We start from the raw sequence: 19,332 nt of genomic DNA on the forward strand, positions 1-19,332 counted from the left end.
AGTAATGTCATGTCGCTTCTCCAGTCCGCCTCTTCGTTAACGGTCGTCGATAATAACTGTCCACAGACTAGTGCTGAAAATAAAAAAGTAACCCTTTTTGTTTTACGAGACGAGACGCAGCATTAAAAATAAAACAACAGACAGTGACACCCTAAACGTATTTTTTTTTATTATTATTTTCGTATAATAAATATGAACGAATGTCCATGAAATAACTTTAATTAACAAGGGAATCTACTCGGGCCCTCCAGATCACAATGATGACCAAACCTTTCGGGAAGGCCGGGGACGTGTCTGAGCTGGTGAGCTCCCTGGGCTGGCTGGACGACGACGTCAGCTCCGTGGACGGAGAGGACAGCTCGGACATGAGGGGGCGCTGTGGGCTGACGACAGACGGCCTGGTGGGCTCCACGGAGCTCTGCAGCGACGACATGGAGGACGACGAGGAAGACAACCAGGAGATGATCGGACCCAACGGGGAGGAGCTTCCCAAACGGCGCGGCCCCAAGAGGAAGAAGCTGCCCAAAGTGAGACAGGAGCGGGTTCGCGTCCGGCGGGTCAAGGCCAACGCTCGCGAGCGCTCTCGCATGCACGGCCTCAACGACGCCCTGGACAACCTGCGGCGCGTCATGCCCTGCTACTCAAAGACCCAGAAGCTGTCCAAGATCGAGACCCTGCGGCTGGCCCGCAACTACATCTGGGCCCTGTCGGAGGTGCTGGACAGCGGCCGCTCCCCGGAGAGCCTGGGCTTCATGGAGATGCTGTGCAAGGGCCTGTCTCAGCCCACCAGCAACCTGGTGGCCGGCTGCCTGCAACTGGGGGCCACACCCATGATGCTCAACCAGATGGAGGACAAGTGTGGGGGCGTCCCGGGGGCCGGCGCCGGAGGGCCCCAGGCCGGGCATCACCTCAGCTTCCCTTCCCCGGGCCTCCCGAGCCCCCCCTACGGCTCCCTGGAGGCCTCCCATCTCCTCCACGTCAAGGGCTTCAAGGGCCCGGCCTACGACAACCCTTCCTCGGGCGAGTGCAGCGGCGGCAGCCCCCCTTACGACGGGCCCCTAACCCCCCCGCTCAGCATCAGCGGCCAGTTCACCCTGAAGCAAGAGCCCTCTCCCATCGAGGGGGAGAGGAACTACAGTACCCCGCACGCCGGCCACTACCTCTCGTCCCACCACTACCCCGCCTCGGCCATGGGGGGCCTGCCGGGCGGCGCGCCGGGCCACGTGCTCTTCCGGCCGTCCCGCTACGAGCTCCCACTGGAAATGGCTTTTGACTCCTTCTCCCCGTCCCACATGGTCCCCTCACAGATGGGAGCCATTTACAGTGAATGAGCCCCTGGATGAGCTGCTTCTGTCCGGTCCCACGGGCCGCGAACACACCATGAAAAGACAGAGTCCACCAGGAGACACAGAGAGAGAGAGACCTCAACCCAATCTACCTGAAATAGAAATGCATCAATCTTTTTTTTGGAATGTTTATTTAAGTTATTTGGATATGTTTTGTTTTGTAAACTTTTTGGGGTTGTTATTTTGGATAATTTGGCCCCTTGGGTTTAACCAGCTGTAGCAAAAACTGATTTGACCAAATCAGCTGTAATACCCCATCTGCACAGGTGTGTGTGTTGTACAAGACAACAGAAAGGCCTGAGATCTGCATCCCTTCAGATTGTGAAAGCTGATCGAAAAAAGTAATTTGAGGAAAAGATTAATTGTGCACTAATTGTGTACCAAGGCCTAAAGCCAAGGTCCTCCCTGCCATATGAAGAATACACATCTATTTATATCTGTATTTAATATTTATTTTTGAACTATTTTCCTCTCTTTATTTTCTTCTCTTCACCATTTCTGTTTAGCTGTCTTTTTGGTGTCTTTAGCCTCTGGTATCAATATGGATGATGATGTATTTAACTTATTTATTTGGGTGATTCAGGTATATTTCTTTTGTTTTGGTATTTGTTTTTTATACAATATTTGTCATGATTGTACTGTTGTAAATATGTTGCTGTTTCGCACTTAATTGAATAGATATTCTTATATTAAATACTATTTCTTTGTAAAGAAGCTCACCCTTCATTCTTCCATTAATTATCAATATGATGTTCTTAATAACAACTATCAACTCAACATGGTTAACTGCTTTGTTTTTTACAAAATATGAATCAGAAAAAAAAGTGGATCAAATAGTTACACCGATTTATGTCATAAGTTTGTCATAACAATGATCCATAAATATTTTTTTATCAAACAAACAAAATACATTTAGTGTATGGTAATTTGGTAATTTCCATATTGGGAAAACTTTACCTGATATGATATGAGATACAAATCCAGCAATAAGCAGTTGATAATGGTTGACTCCTTTGGTTCTCCTTTTGGCTATTTTACTGGGTCTGTCTCTGAAAATCTGCTATAATAATAACAATATTAAGAATACTAATAAAAATAATATTAGTAGTAATATAATAATAATAATAATTTATATAATAATGCTAATAATAATATAATAATAACAGTAATAGTATAAGTAATAATAATAATTGTAATAATACTAATGCTAATAATAATATCAACAATAATACTAATAATAATAGTTAAGAGAAATAACCGTAATCTAAATTCTGAAATGGTCAAATGAAAAATCCAAAACAGTGTGTGTGTGTTTGTGTGTGTGTGTGTGAGAGAGAGAGAGGGAGAGCAGGAGAGAAAGAGAGAAATGCAATTGTGTGTATGTATGTATGTGTGTGTGTGTGTGTGTGTGTGTGTGTGTGTGTGTGTGTGTGTGTGTGAGAAAGAGAAAGAGAAAGAGTGTGCGTGTGCGTGTGTGTATGTGTTTGAGAGAGCGAGAGAGAGAAAGGGAGTGTGTGTGTGTGTGTGTGTGTGTGTGTGTGTGTGTGTGTGTGTGTGTGTGTGTGTGTGTGTGTGTGTGTGTGTGTGTGTGTGTGTGATTTGGAGGCATGCTGCAGGGTCCCTCACTACCAGGTCAGGCAGTAGGCTGCTGTGGGCATGGGAACACTGCTCTGGGAAACAGGTGTAATCCTCACCCTCACTCTCCTCTCCACACATGCTCTGCTTTCCCATGCGACACATGCCAAAACACTCTAGGGCAAGAACTGATTTAAATGCAATCCATCACAATACAATGGGGGACCATCTAGTCTTTATACATATCTTCCCATGGTTATTTCTTGATGAAGCAATGTGTATGTGGTACACAAACCACATACAATAAACATCACAGACCTACTCTTGGAAATCTGTGATAGCTGCTTCAAGTATTAAATATAATATCTGCTAATATTAAATCTAATATCTGCTCATATTAAATTGTCTGGAAGGAAATGTAACATTTGTATCTGTATTGATATTCTACCAACCGGAAAAGTCTCAATTATGACTTAATTTACTGTGTTGGAGAACATGATGGCTCTTGAGGTTGACAAAGGCCAGGGTGGCAGGGTGCAAAGATGGAGTGGTGAGTGCAAGCAAGGACGCGCGTGACTGTGTTTATCAGTGGGCCGCCAGACCGACTGTTTACCGTTGTCCCCACCCCCCCACTAGACGGCCACCTGAAAGAAGAGGAAGGCGCCTGGAAGCCGCCACCTAACACTGACCTCCTTCAGCCACCTCTCTTTAAGGACCGTCTTTTCCAGCTCAGGGGAGAGTGGAGACCTGACCCTTTTCAGCCACCTCTCTTAAGGCCTGTCTTTATTGGCCAGGGAGGAAAAGGGGAACATTGTTTTAGCGTGCGCCACTGGTTCATTGTGAACGCAGCCTGTTCCTTCTCTTGACCTTTGGCCTCTATTGTTGCACCGCTTCTCGTTCTAGGGAGTGTGGGAGGGAGGGGGGGGGGGGCAGACAGCTGGGGGAACTACGGGGGGGCTGACAGACAGCTGGTCCATATTTGGGGAGCAAGGGAGGGCGGGATGGAGAGAGAGAGAGACAGAGACAGAGAGAGAGACATTGAAGTAAAGCCAGGGAAAGTAGGGATTTTAGAATACAGAGATGGAGAGAAAAAATGGGGAAGGAAAGAGAAGGGCAAGAGAGGCGAACATGGGTCCTCCTTGCTTCTTATTTACGAGCATGTCCTCTCCTCCTTTCCTCATCCTCTGCTCCACTGGCCATAGGAATGACACATAATTCTACTCACTGCCACACCACTACCTCAGTGTGAGGTAGTGCAGGCTGAGCAGGCATAACAACTTCTCTGTGCCATGTGTTTATGTTTTGGTTGGTGTGAATAGAGGACTTGCGGTTGGTTGTACTGGGATTATCATTTGGGGCACGGAACATGAAAATGTATAAAATAACCCATTAACATTACTGTGGTTGTAATGTTGTAGCAGAACCTCTAGGGGATGACAGCCCTGAGCCTGGGCCGGAAATCACACCCCTCTTTGACAATCTACTCCTGCTGGGCAGAGCTTTGGGTTGCCAATCAAGCACTCAGAGATACCCGCCTCCAGCAACACAATTGGTTTAAATAAATATGAAGGGAAAGAAAGTGAAACACCCTGTTCACCCATAGTCTGCCATCAGACTTCACATATTAATCTAAATCTGATTTCTGAGATCTGAGACTATGGGTAAGAAAGAGGGTAATCGTTTAACTGGATGCCCTAATGCCATTCATGGTTATGAACATAACCGGGGTCAAGGACTGTAGATGAAACTGTAGATGATGTGATTCACAAGGGTGTTAATACATGAGAAGCTCATCATGGAATGTATTTGTTGACATGTAGGTCATCGTGGGTTATCAATAAGAGTAATAACTATAGTAGGGATTCTGGGGGGGATCTGAACTATAGTAGTGGTTCTGGGGTCTCAAATATAGTAGGGGGTCTGAACTATAGTAGGGGTTCTGAACTATAGTAGGGGTTCTGGGGTCTGAACTATAGCAGGGGTTCTGGGGTCTGAACTATAGCAGGGGTTCTGGGGTCTGAACTATAGTAGGGGTTCTGGGGTCTGAACTATAGCAGGGGTTCTAGGGTCTGAACTATAGCAGGGGTTCTGGGGTCTGAACTATAGAGGGGTTCAGTGACAGCCTTGTTAGAGAACCTGGCAGGACCAGTAAATCAAGAACCTGAGCTGCCGAGAGAAAACAACAACTGGTGGTGCCGTTGCACGAATTGATATCCGATGCCAACAGAAAGTGACTCATTCTGCTGAAACTGATTTCAGGATGGGCACTTTCTGTTAGATACTGTCGCCGACACCAACCCAGATAGAGCTGATGTGTGTGCATGAAGGCTTTACGCCTCACATGGATAGAGGCGTGTTGTATGAATTAATTAATAAAAATAAAATTAGAATATCTAGAATATCTTAGGCCCTCAGGGTCTAGAGGGCCCTGAGGGTTCCCCTCTGCTTGCTTGCAATGCATCCACTGTGGCAACCCGGCCCCGTCGCAATCAACCTGATGCAGAGCACCTGAGGAGCCGGGAGGAAACCTGCACAAAAGGCAGGCTTCCACGTTCATTCGGGGCTCTCTCGTGGCTGGGTGGACGGAGAGTCCAGCCGTTGTGGCTGTGCCACGCGATCATCTTTTAGTTCTTTTTTAAGAAAGACTCATTGTTTAATTAAACATCCCGTTGTGGCTAACACCCAACCGAACTGCGTGCTGGTTTTAAGTAAGGCGGGTTCACTCCCCGAGGCGAGTTGCCACACCACATACATGTAGTAGGCAGGGGTGCCACTGCCTCTCCAGCAGGAAAATAGATTTCTCTGGCAATTTAGCATGCCTTGAGAAATGTATTGCTTAAATTGACTATATTTACCATCATTGATTGGAAATCCATAGGAAATGTGAGGAAATTGTGCTTTAATTGAGTTATTATAGTAATAATTTAAAATGAGAAGTAATAGTGATAGACAGCTTGGTCAATAATGTAAAAAGAAAAGGGGTTGGGGTTAGGGTTGCAGTGCCAATCAGCACACTCAATACCTATGGGATCAGGCTAGGTTTATAGGGCTGATCAGCACATTCAATACCCATGGGGGTGGGTTAGGGTTATACTGCGGTGTCAGGGTTGATCAGCACACTCAATACCCATGGGAGTGGGTTAGGGTTATAGTATCAGGGTTGATCAGCACACTCAATACCTATGGGGGTGCGTTAGGGTTATAGTGTCAGGGTTGATCAGCACACTCAATACCTATGGGGGTGCGTTAGCGCTGGAGGGTCAAACAGCACACTCAATACCTATGGGAGTGGGTTAGGGTTATAGTGTCAGGGCTGATCACGCACTGGGGGTGGGTTAGGGCTAGAGGGTCAAACAGCATACTCAATACCTATGGGAGTGGGTTAGGGTTATAGTTAAGTTAAGTTAAGTTATCCTTTATTGTCCCTTTTTGGGGGAAATTCTTTCTCTGCTTTTGACCCATCCGGGAGCCGGTGAACACCCGGAGCAGTGGGCAGCCGCAGTGCAGCGCCCGGGGAGCAGGTGGGGGTTTCAGGTGCCTTGCTCAAGGGCACCTCATCCGTGGATGAGGACATAGGAGATTGCTGCACAACCACTCCCCCGTCCATATTTTTGTCTACCGGTCGGGATTCGAACCGGCCACCTTCCGGTTACCGGTCCAACTCTTTAACCAGTAGGCCACGGATGCCCCAACGTTATAGTGCCAGGGCTGATCAGCACACTCAATACCTATGGGAGTGGGTTAGGGTTATAGTGTCAGGGCTAATCAGCACACTCAATACCTATGGGGGTGGGCTAGGGTGAGAGGGTCAAACAGCACACTCAATACCTATGGGAGTGGGTTAGGGTTATAGTGTCAGGGCTAATCAGCACACTCAATACCTATGGGGGTGGGCTAGGGTGAGAGGGTCAAACAGCACACTCAATACCTATGGGAGTGGGTTAGGGTTATAGTGTCAGGGCTGATCACGCACTGGGAGTGGGTTAGGGCTAGAGGGTCAAACAGCACACTCAATACCTATGGGAGTACGTGTCAAAGATGACATTGTGTGCAGGGGGTACAGGGCTGGGCCTTCTCCACCCATAGCTCTGAAAGTACTCGGGAGTTGGGCGTTAAAGAGCTTCTAATGGGATCTGGATGCTGCCGTGTTTACCCGGGCCCCCCCTCTGCACGCCCATTGCATTGTGGAAGTTGCCCAGGCTTTGAGACACTACAATGGGCCGCGCGAGGGAACAGATGGAGGTCCCTTTGGAAGAGGGCACACATAAAGAAACCAGACAAGGTAGGAGGGCCAGAGGGCCACTGTTAGCACCACTGCTATCCGAGACACAAATATAAAAATGAGAGAGAGAGCGAGCGAGAGTGAGAGAGCGAGAGAGAAAAGATGGAGGAGGTATACAGGGAAAAACAGAAGGGTACTTGTTTTTTTTTGGGTGGGGGGGGGGTATTATTCTGGGTTAGATCTAGTAGCATCACTGTGGTGAAGACATTGTCAATATAGCAGCACTGGGGTAAAGGCTGATATAGTAGCAACACTGGTGAACACAGGGTTAATCTAACAGCAACACCGGGTGAAGACTGTGTTTATATAGCAGCAGCAATGTGGTGAAGACCATATTAATTTAGCAGCACTTTGGTGAAGGCAGTGTGCTCCTTAAGTTATTAACACTACAGCTAAACCTCACCCAATGCTGTAGGATAAAAAATATGGATGACAATAAATGCATAGTCAATAATTAGTTTAAAGCGTTGCATTTTCCATTGCCTTTTAAAGAAATGAAATAAGAGTTTATAAGAAGAACGGTTCAAACGGGTCAGGCTAGATGCAACATGCTGCTTCAGATAGATAGATGCTGATGAGAGGATGAAGGCCAGCCAATGGAGGATGGATAGGGGGGCAGGACAAACACAAGGAGCAACAGATGGGTCTAATGATAGTTTCAGGTTGTAAACTTTCTGTAGGTAACATCTGTCCGTTTGTCCATCTGCTCTGTTGCTATTTACATACCGAATATAGAGGAAACTTCAATTAGGAGATGGAAGACGAAGGCCACTAGGTTGACTTATAGGGTAGCCTATAGCTGGGCATAAAGGGTAAAACACAGATTTAAATTGGTAAATATAATAGGGATCTAATTTGAGGAATTAGGCTACCTAAATCTCTTAAATAGGATTGTGGAATCTGGTCGACCCCCATACCTTCCAATCAAATCAAAGCTTTGATACAATTCCCACACTGTGTCCATCTGGAAAACCATAATTCCAGGGCAACCTCTGCTTATTTTTCACATGAAAGGGACTTCACATGGTATACAATCAAATTGAGGCCGCATTAGCAATTTCTGTAATTAGTGTTTAAATACACGTTATGGGTTAAACTGATTAGATAATTCACTGCTGCCTCATTTGGACGCTTAATCTGAAACTATAATCACACATGTTGTGGGTCCTGTTCCCAATGATTGCTATTTTTTTTACAAACCAAGAACAGTTCACCTTCATTTTTGTCAACAAGTCTCCCTCCAATTAGCTCTGTGGTGATTGGATGACATTACAAGCAGCGGCTAGTAATAAATCAGCCATTATCCACTAGTTTCTAAACCAACCCATTCTTAACAATTGGTAGCTTAAGATGTACGTTACACATTTGGCTAAAGGAAATAAATGAAACAAGAAACTGCTGGAATCAGAAAATGTCCGGTATCTTTTTCTATGTAGAAGATTTAGAAATGTATTAAATGCTAAAATAAAAAATATAAATTAGTCAACTATTGTGTGTTAGGTAATCTTTCTAATTACATCATTAACTTTGGTTCCTGAAGGTCGGTGGTCCAGGACTGCTATTTCCACTGCGAGTCGTGAGTGGTCGTAGTGAGGGAACCGTTCCACTATGTAACAGATGTGATGGGGCAACAGTTGGTGTGGAGGGGGAGGGGCTTCACGCCATCTGTCTAGGGTCAAGGTTTGAAAGGAGGTGGTTGAGATGGTGGCATGTTGAGAAAAAGTGTTTTATTGAGGAAAAAGGCAAAAAAGGCAGTAACATTACCCAGATAGAAATTCTACTCAGTATACAATTTCATTCATGAGTGCTTATGGTTTGAATCTTAAAAGGACAACCTCAAGACAGTGGTCATGGAGAAAGCGCCATCTTGTGGTCAGTAATTCATAGATTTTAGGATGTCCAGCGTCTTGTCAATTTCCTCCCGAAAATAGGCCAGCTTCATATGGCAAACCTTTTTCTAAAATAAAATAATTAAATTACAAAAATGTAAAAAGCAATAATGGTTAAAGGAAAACTTCAGGAATTTAACATTTACCCTATTTTTCAGTCATATGGGGCTGATGAGGAAATGTTCTTTTTAAATAAGCCCAGTTTTGAGGGAGAATGCTGCAGTAGTTATCCGCAAAAGAGGGCGGCAACATATTTCTTTGGGGTTATTACCCCAGTCAATGAACAACCTTTAAAAGAGCTTGTTTCTGCCACAGACACGTCAAGTTTATATTTTATCATTTTGGAAAGGATCCCTACTGAGAAATAAAACTTGAATCTTTACATTTGCTTGATCTGGTCTGTTTTTCTGTGGCCAACCCAGTCTGACTCAAGGAGAAGTCTCGTTCTGAAATCTCGTTGTGGCAGGATATTTCCCTATCGTCATTACAATCCCAACTTTCCTTCAATCTTTTACATAACATTAAGGTATGCTTTTTGTAGTCCAATTCAAGAAACTCCTCTCTCCAGCTCTCACTAATGTTTCCACCAGCCTTCCTGCAACAACTCAACTCTTGCAGGACAATCTTAATTTCTCCGTAGGGATCCTTACATAATGCGAGAATATAATTGGAAGCAGTCAGTGGTAAAACAAGCACTTCTAGAGGACCTATACATTGCCGTGGGAGAAATTGCCCAGAAGGATTACATTGCAGCCAGGTTTCACGGATTACGGCTGCAGTGTTCTCTTTAATACTTAGTAGGCTACTTGTACTACAATCAGCCTTTATTGGCATTACACCTGTAGACCCAAAAATATCTGAAAATAGGGTCCAGGTTGGAAACCAATCAATGATGGTAAATTTGGTCAAATTTAACCAGCATTGATCATAATTTGCACTTTAAATTTAAAAGGAGAGCAGACATACAAGGTAGATCTTCAGCCTGTCCCGCTCCATATGATGGAACTCGGCCACAGTGAACTCAGAGAAGTCCTTGTCTGTGTTGAGGAATCTACAGTTAGGAGACCGGTTGATGTGCTCTATGCTGGAGGAGAGACAGGAGAGGAACATGATGCAATTCTTTATGGACAGGAATTTGAAATTAAATATACTTTAAATATATCAAAGATTGGATATAGGCCTATTTGATTAGTCACCGGGGGTTGTGATCTGGTTCCCAGCCTTCCAGCTCTAGGAGACAGTAGAAGCAGCAGGCAATATCTGGTTCATTGTCACTGGGACAGTGCACCAACCCCGCCATGGCCATCTGCATGGAACGTGTAAACATCAGTGACGATTATATAAACATTTGCTGCATAGTGCCGAACTATGAAAGAAAGAATTCTTGGCTAATGTTTTGGCAAATTTACAGAACAGTGTCTTGGCCTAAATTCACATTTTGTCCATATTTATTCACCAACGAATGTTGTTACTAATAATTTAAAAAAAAAAAAGGTCAGAGCGGCCTCAAGTCAAGAATATTTGACCCTTAACCCTCACCCTAACTAACTATCTGTATACTATAGCTCACAATAGCCTAACGTTCCATAACGTCCCGGTCTACAAGTGCCATTAAGGCAAACTATACAGGCCTATTACTTCTCATACACAGTTAACAGTTGTTAAGACGCATTTGAAAGCATTTCGTAGCCTCATTAAAACAACTTTTATCCTACCTTCTCAGGCGTGCACATGCATTCCTCTCGAAAAGGCCAATCCACAAAGCTTTGTATTCTTGATTCCAGGCTGTACATTTGGTGAAATGAGCTAAATCGTTCTTTGAGTACTTCTATGTTCGCCATTAGACTGTTGTCATACGTTTCCCTCCAACAGGTTGCTAAACTCTGGACACATGTGCGTTTAATACCCTGACGTGTAGCGTTTTGACGTCATCTTTTTCCGCAGGTGCCGTTTATTAAAACGTGACGTGTGACGTGACCTACATTCCAAGTCAAACGATGTGATGTGACACTTTTAGGTGTAGTATAGGAGGCCCGTATCTCAGTGGAGATTACCTTCGTATCGTATACTTTCTAGCACATGCAAGGCATGGAACTTGCATTAGGGCACACTAAGAGCCTGCTATGTATAGTAAAATCAAACATAAACAGCCCTTACCCTTTCCATAAGGAGAGTAACGTCTCTCCCTGCTGGTGAGCTAGGCTATTGCTAGAATAGACTGGAGGACGTTTTCCAATTAACCAACCACCAAAGTTGACAAAACACCTAACTGCTACATGGATAATGTGATTAAGTTAATAATAGTATGGGTATGGTATCTTATACTAATAGTATTATACAACAGTAATACAAACGTTATTTGGCTGCAAACACATTGATCAATTCAGACACACTCAGCAAAGATTTGTTTCCTTAACAACACATACAATGTTATGTGGGGGAGGGATGTCATGTGGGGGAGTTGTGTAAAATTGACACCTTACTGACACTTTAGTACTGACAGACACAGAGACAGACATGAAACACTCTCAAGCCAGAAGCTGCTGATATGTGCTGTAACCTGCCCTCTCCCTCCTCTAACCCTCTCAGAATACAGACAGAGAGAGAGAGATGGTTGCAGTAATGGGTATCATGCTGGATTGACTGTCCATCGAATGGTTTCCTGTAGTCCCAGTCTACACTGGGACGCTGTGACTAGCATCTGTGTGTGTGTGTGTGTGTGTGTGTGTGTGTGTGTGTGTGTGTGTGTGTGTGTGTGTGTGTGTGTGTGTGTGTGTGTGTGTGTGTGTGTGTGTGTGTGCAGTGAGCAGCAGTCCAACACATCATATGATAATAACTGATTCACTTTTACAAATATTGTTCATTTCGATTAGTTAATCGAATGTGTAGGAGCCACGGCAGACAAACGGATAATAGCCTATATCATTCATCAACAGGGCCTCAATAATTAATGTGGTGCAGCTAATCTCTGCCCCCACCAGAAGGACAGACATGGTATTCACGCCAGGCGCCCTACCGTCGGCGGGCCATTCAGAACTCAATGGCGACCCCTTTTGGTAAAATGTGTTAACAACATGACGATGTTTAGTGGTCATGCATCAGTAGCGTATCGACTATCGCTCGGATCACAGTAGTAAAGTATAGTTTGAATCATGTCGTGTTCCGTTTCTGTCTGATTGTTAAGCCTGACATGAACAGCGAGCTTTAGGCCGTGATACAGCCAGACACAAGCAGCACCAAAGCAATACCTCCCCTTCCTGCTCACTGTGTTCTTTTACCTTGGCAACGGTCAGCTGACCTAAATAGAGTTTAGGGAAGCCCATGCAGCCACACCAGCCAGCGATGCGCACAGGCAGTACACAGACCGGGTGTCTGTCTCATTCACTCTCGCTCTGATGCACACATGGAGCCCGGCGGCTCCGACCATGGCCTCATGGCTCTCGACATTAACTCTTCCCCACAGCAGAAGGAACTCACACAGACGCCGCTTCTAAAGATCTGGGTACCGTGGATGGGCAGCAACTTGAATCGAAGAAGAGGATGTGAGTGAAACGGCACATGCAAAGTAACTTCTTAGCACAAAGTTTGTCCGAGTAGCAATATTCTCTTATCCCCATCGAGGTTATAGCTTCCATGCTTCTGTTTCTGGTCCAACTTCTGTATCGATCAGCAGCATTGTGGAGAACGCTATCGTATTCCCTCAATGTGATTTTAAAAAAAGGATAGGCAATTGCTCTTGTCAATTTGTATTCAGGCCATAAACACATTGGTAAGTAAGCAGAGGGAAAGACGCAGGTAGGGCAGGGGACTAGGTCTCTGATTTGTGTATATGTAAAAAAAAAATACATATTTTGATGTTTTAAGTAGGCCTAGATATATTATTTAGGTATTTTTGATATAGGAATGTTAGAAGTTTTTTGTATTCACCACAGAGAATACTTTGCAATTAGTCTGTTGTCTGTTTATTTGACAGTATCTGCAGATAACTTATTGCAATCTGCTTATTATCTTTCTATGTTTACATACTTTATTAACAGATACATGAGATAGGCCACCAGACACAGATAAACTCTCATCACGTGATGCATTGTACCCTAATTTAGAGACACTGGAACCGGCTCTCACCTTAATGAAGATTACCTTCACACACACACACACACACACACACACACACACACACACACACACACACACACACACACACACACACACACACACACACCTGCCTTCCAAACCTCACCATTTGGTTGATGCCAAGATATCGAGTTCCTTTATTTATTTACTTCTTTGTTTAGCAAGAGTGCATGAAAAAACATTGCATTTTCCATCTTTCCAATGTCATTAGTATGGAGAGCTGAGCTAACTCTAACCCTATGTTGTTTTATTTTAAAAATCAATAACGTGATTTCAGCGTCCGTGCCTCAGTTCACCAACGCCCCCACCATGATAGTGATGGTGGGGTTACCAGCCAGGGGGAAGACCTACATCTCAAAGAAGCTTGCAAGATACCTCAACTGGATCGGAGTTCCCACCAAGGGTCTGTTTTCTAAACCAATCCCTGTCATCTATACGTACACAGAGATACCATTTGTTTGGAATGGGCCTTAACATAAGCATTCAATGTATAACACAGTATTGTAGCACTTTGCCTCTCTTGTTTCCACTCTCCACTGCTAAACCGGATCATATGTGCTCAGAGGAAAATTTTATTTTGTGTATTTCTCCACAGTGTTTAACGTTGGCCAGTACCGGAGGGAGGCTGTTCAGACCTACAAGAACTTTGAATTCTTCAGAATGGACAACGAGGAAGGCATGGCGATCCGCAAGTAAGACCTACAGACATTAGCTCTCTGCCTGATCTCAAATGCACGTGTTCATAAAACAAATGTTGATTTAATGTCATTGTATATACAGTAGTGCACTGGCCAGTAGTGTACTGGCATATCAGGTAAAATCCTGGTGGGCCACCGGATCATTGTGTCGTTGGACCATCAATAAATCCATAATGTTTTTAACGGCCCTGTCTATCTCTTAACCGGCCCTGTCTATCTCTTTACCGGCCCTGTCTGTCTCTTTACCGGCCCTGTCTGTCTCTTTACCAACCCTGTCTGTCTCTTTACCGTCCCTGTCTGCTTTTTGTCATTCGGGGAGTGCATGAGAGCTTGCTGGGTGCGTGTTCCGGGACTGGGCTCAACGGCCAATCCCTACTTTAACATTCTAGACCAGTGCAATAAGTAGCATGCAGCCGTGAGAGGCCCAACGAATGCCATGGACAGGAAAATGCCATGGACAGTCAAAAAGTGGCTGAAAGATTTGACAAAAAAGGAAGTTGGCACTCAAGGCACAGGCTCCTGACCGTAACCGCAACCGTAATATAAACGAGAAAGTAATTTATATTTCAATCCCGAAATACATTTATGAATCCTTCAGTGTGCGTTTATTGGTATCGAGACTGACCTTGACTCCATATCTGTCTGTCTGTCTGTCTGTCAGGGCGTGTGCGGCAGCTGCCCTGAAGGACCTGGCTGCGTACTTCACTCAGGAACAGGGACAAGTGGCCGTGAGTAGGAGGACAAATCATTTGATGCCAATCAAATGATAAGTTACTGAAGACCAGCATCAGTCCTCTGACCTGTCTGTATCTGTCTTGTGATCTTGTGATAATGATCCGCACAACGGCGTATGAAGGTGTCATGCTAACGTCAGTTTGTTTCTAGGTGTTTGATGCCACTAATACAACAGAAGAGAGGAGGGCGCTCATATTGTGCTTTGCAAAGGAGAGGGGCTACAAGGCAAGCAGATAAAACAGATGGTTAGCTTTTAGATGGCTATAAAATAGGTATCATTAATTATGTAACGCTGACAAAGTGTGCTAGTGTTCTGCTGTTCAATGTAACTGTCACATCTCCTTCCCCAAATAGGTATTTTTTGTGGAATCGATGTGTAATGACCCTGACATCATTGCAGAGAATATACAGGTGATGATGATAAATGATGAAGGGGGATTATGTTTTATACCTTGTATGACACAAATGAACACACAATATTGCGATTGCATGGACAATTATGTGATAATTGATCTCCTGCCCTTTGTTGTCGTTAATCCCATGGGTGTGTGGTTGACTTCTGTTAACAGCAAGTGAAGTTGGGAAGTCCAGATTACGCGGATCGAGACACAGAGGAGGCGATGCGAGACTTTATTCAGCGTATTGAATGTTATGAGGCGACCTACGTCCCCATAGATGATAAGACGGACAGGTATTGGCCTGTAGCAATAACCACAAGATGAAGCATTGGATAGGAAAAGAGGAAGTTGTAGTATAATGCTGTAATGTTCTAATGTTTACCATACAATATACAGTTACACCAGTATTATTATTAGTATACCTTGTATTGTTTGAATAAGGTAGCTACACTACACTTGTTATAATCAAGTAATGTAGGCTGTACAATCAATATCTAGCTCTGTTTATCTTTGTTCATGATGTTTATATATTTTGTTATTTTAGTTTGCATTGCTACTAGTTATTTTCCGTATACATTTTTATTTCATTTTACATTTCTTATTCCTAGTAGAACCAAGTACTTAGGGTTCCTGTCCAGGATTAATGCATTATCTTATCGTGTGTTATCTTGTTGAACTATTGATTTTAAATGATGAGATTAACACTGGGGTTGGTTCTCATTTGTAATGTGTGCTAGGAGGCTGTCCTACATCAAGATCTTCAACGTGGGCAGCAGGTACCTGGTGAACCGGGTCCAGGGCCACATCCAGAGCCGGATCGTCTACTACCTCATGAACATCCACGTCACGCCGCGCTCCATCTACCTGAGCCGCCACGGGGAGAGTGAACTCAACCTGCTGGGCCGCATCGGGGGGGACTCTGGGCTGTCGCCGCGGGGCCAGAGGGTCAGTGATCACGGCCGGCATTAGGCGAGCCCTAACCCAAAGTGGACTCATCAAAGTCAGTGTTAACAAACTAGTTAACATTAGCTTAGGTTAGCTATCATTAGGTTAGTTTAGTTTAGGTTAGGGATACTTTAAGTGAGTTAACTTTAGGTGGGTTTACTTTAAGTTAGGTCTCTTAAGCCAAGGTTAGTAATATGTAGGTAAGGTAACTTTACCTACAACTTTTTTAGTTTAGGCTAGTTCACTTTAGGTGTATTCACTTTAGGTTAGGTAACTCTTTGTTAGATAACGTTTGGTATTTAAGTGGGGGAGGTTAAGCTATTATTATTAATGAATAAATAAGTATATATTTTAATATTATTCATGTTTTATCATTATATTTGTCAACCAATCCTTGTATTGAACAACCCTCAGTATGCGCAGGCTTTGGCCGGCTTCATCGAGGGCCAGAACATCAGTGACCTGAAGGTGTGGACCAGTCACATGAAGAGGACCATTCAGACGGCAGAGGCTCTGGGGGCCCAGTATGAACAGTGGAAGGCCCTCAATGAAATAGACGCTGTGAGTCAGAACGTATATCACCATTTAACACCCATAACGATGTTAGGATACATATTTTCTATTGCATCTAAAGTTCGTTCAATATTAGCAAAGCAGTTACAGGTCATTCGTAATCCATCTTGTGTAATAAATTTGATTGTCGTTTGGTAGATGGCATCCAAATGTTTATAAGTATACGATTCTCCTGCAAGGCTCTTGCATGACTCTGCGCCACTATCTCAGTGAGCTCTTCCATTCCTACACCACAGCTTCATGCATGGGGTACAGATCCTGGTTTGACCGCCTCTCTTTTTCTTTATTTTCTCTTGCTTGTTACTTTACCCTGAGTCGCTGCGGCTTCACTTGTTCTTTCACTGTATGGTACTGTTGCTTTTAACTACAGGGGGGGGGGGTTGCAAAACTCTACTAATGCTACTTTAATTCCAACTAAATTAAAGTATCACCACCAACCATCATTCCTCCAGCATCATTCTGTCCGAGGTGAAATAAGATGTGCTCCTTTGTCTCTGCCAGGGTGTGTGTGAGGAGCTGACCTACGAGGAGATACAGGAGAACTTCCCAGAGGAGTTCGCTCTGAGGGACCAGGACAAGTTTCGCTATCGTTACCCCAAGGGGGAAGTAGGTGGTAATCCTCCTTATGTTTTGTAGATGTACCACCTTTCCCCCTTGGGAAGTAGCTGCTACTCCTCCTTATGCTTGGTAGACCTTCCATCTACTTCCCATTTAGGAAGTAGCATTTTCCTCCTCATCCCTTTCATAATTGGAAAGGGAATAGAGAGCATAATCTTGGGGAAGTAGGTGGTTACTTCTACTGAACATAATTATCATGCTCTCTGTTCCATTTACAATGATGAATGCCTGCAGAAGATGGTGGATGAATGTCGCACAGTATTGAGATCTGTCCTTCTGTGGCGTGCGCTAGTCATACGAGGACATGGTTCACCGTCTGGAGCCGGTCATCATGGAGCTGGAGAGGCAGGAGAACGTGCTGGTCGTGTGCCACCAGGCCGTCATGCGCTGCCTGCTGGCCTACTTCCTGGATAAACCCTCAGGTACTGAGGCCAAAATGCCAACCAACAGGTCTAGCTCCTCCTCCTCCTCCTCCTCCTTCTGTTCGGCTTCCACCTCCCTGTGTAGAATGCCAGACGCCTCATTAATCCTGGATTGTTGACTTGACTTGACTTGGCCTTTCACTCACCTGTTTAAAATAGGGGACTTGCCTTATCTGAGATGTCCTCTGCACACGGTACTCAAGCTCACCCCACAAGCCTATGGTAAGCGGCCAATGATCTGCCCCGTCAGCGTGTAGGAGTTATGAACAACAAACCAGATTCTCTTATTGACGCTCTTCACGTGTCGTCCTTTTCTAGGGTGTAAAGTTGAGCCATTTTTTCTGAACATCGAAGCAGTGAACACACACCGAGATCGACCCGCGGTATGGTGTTGTTTGGTTATAAGTCGCTATAATGCTGTGTGTGTGTGTGTGTGTGTGTGTTAAATAGTTTCATCAGTATTATCTTGTGGTATATATGTATATTTTACTGTATTATTAAACTACGTACCGTATGTTTGATTAATATTATACAATCAACTATGCTGTACACAAGTCAGGTCTGAATTCATACTGCAGAACTTGATTAACACCTTGCCAACAGGTAAACAATGTCAAAAACGATGTCTTATCTTGTGTATTTTTGTCTTGTTGTCTTGTTGCTAATGTAGAACGTCGACGTCAGTAGAGAACCAGCAGATGCCCTGCAGACCGTCCCTGATCACATATGATTAGGCCTACGACTGGGAAATATGGACTCAAATGTTGTACCCATTAGCTGCAATGTTATTCTCAACATTGTTTCCCAGTGGAAGTCCGGGTCTTGCCTTAATGTTAGAAAATAGCTGTAGGCCTATTAATGAAGGAAATGGGGTGAGTGGGACTGGGACGGTTAGGTAAACCGCTGAAATAAACACTGCTATTCTGAGATGGGATATTGATGGCAACAATTATAGCACCCTGGACAGTTCTTATACAAACAACAAATATATGTTACGATACAATATTTATAATCTAAAGACAAATCACCACTTAGCCTACGCCATGTTTATAATGAATAATGCATTTTGGATGTTTGCTGTTCTGACATATTGATACATTTGTAATCATCGACATAACAACAAATACTCGCCTTTCTTTGAGGAAAAAAAAGCTCACACAGCTTTTAATGTGCATTTGAATTATATTATAAAACCATTTTGCCATCATAACGTAATTCACCAAAGCATGAAATTATACGATGAAGAAGGAGAAAGGCATCTCCAAATATAGTTTACATGCAAGTTAGTTTTACATCAATGTCACATTTTTGTGGTCCACCACCATTAAAGTCAACCAGCAGCAGTGTGTGAAACGCTCAGAATGCACGCACATAGCCTACTAAAGCGTGGCTGCTGTTTTCAACCCAAGCGGGCGACGGGACTATCAATATTCTGACTCAACTTCTGGAAAACCCTTTGTTTTGCTTACGTATGAAAGGTCATTAGCTGGTTGTGGTAGGCTACAGCTAATCACCCATCGGAGCAAGTTATCCAACAGTTGAAACGGAGCGGCTCCGGGGGGAGAGCCTGCCCCTCGCTGCTAAAACAACTCGTGCTTAAATGTGGGGTTTGTTTCCCCAGTCTGGCCACGCTGCTTCACATTCCCGCCGACTTCGTAGGGGCATCGAGAGTTGGATATATTCGCCTGAAGCATATCATATTTCATTACGGACATGA

At 44.2% G+C, this 19,332-nt stretch overlaps 3 protein-coding genes across 3 annotated transcripts; 2 read left to right on the forward strand and 1 right to left on the reverse strand.

Annotated features, from left to right (window-relative positions):
- Positions 1-257: 257 nt before the first annotated feature.
- neurod4 (neuronal differentiation 4) lies at positions 258-1,331 on the forward strand (the record flags this gene model as incomplete). Its single annotated transcript, XM_084479353.1, has 1 exon — positions 258-1,331. The coding sequence occupies one exon, from the start codon at positions 258-260 to the stop codon at positions 1,329-1,331; it is 1,074 nt and encodes a 357-aa protein (XP_084335479.1).
- Positions 1,332-9,076: 7,745 nt separating this feature from the next.
- birc5b (baculoviral IAP repeat containing 5b) lies at positions 9,077-10,933 on the reverse strand (the record flags this gene model as incomplete). The annotated part of the gene is made up of 4 exons (XM_084479649.1): positions 9,077-9,160; positions 10,059-10,176; positions 10,289-10,398; positions 10,808-10,933. The coding sequence occupies 4 exons, from the start codon at positions 10,931-10,933 to the stop codon at positions 9,077-9,079; spliced, it is 438 nt and encodes a 145-aa protein (XP_084335775.1).
- Positions 10,934-12,495: 1,562 nt separating this feature from the next.
- LOC311359970 (6-phosphofructo-2-kinase/fructose-2,6-bisphosphatase 1-like) lies at positions 12,496-18,345 on the forward strand (the record flags this gene model as incomplete). Its single annotated transcript, XM_084480037.1, has 14 exons — positions 12,496-12,634; positions 13,504-13,629; positions 13,822-13,918; positions 14,586-14,652; positions 14,810-14,884; positions 15,014-15,070; positions 15,229-15,350; positions 15,795-16,002; positions 16,417-16,563; positions 17,077-17,181; positions 17,486-17,615; positions 17,775-17,837; positions 17,934-17,998; positions 18,286-18,345. The coding sequence occupies 14 exons, from the start codon at positions 12,496-12,498 to the stop codon at positions 18,343-18,345; spliced, it is 1,461 nt and encodes a 486-aa protein (XP_084336163.1).
- Positions 18,346-19,332: the final 987 nt, after the last annotated feature.

This window comes from Micromesistius poutassou (assembly GCF_964030765.1).
Source record: "Micromesistius poutassou genome assembly, chromosome: 15".
NCBI lineage: Eukaryota > Metazoa > Chordata > Actinopteri > Gadiformes > Gadidae > Micromesistius > Micromesistius poutassou.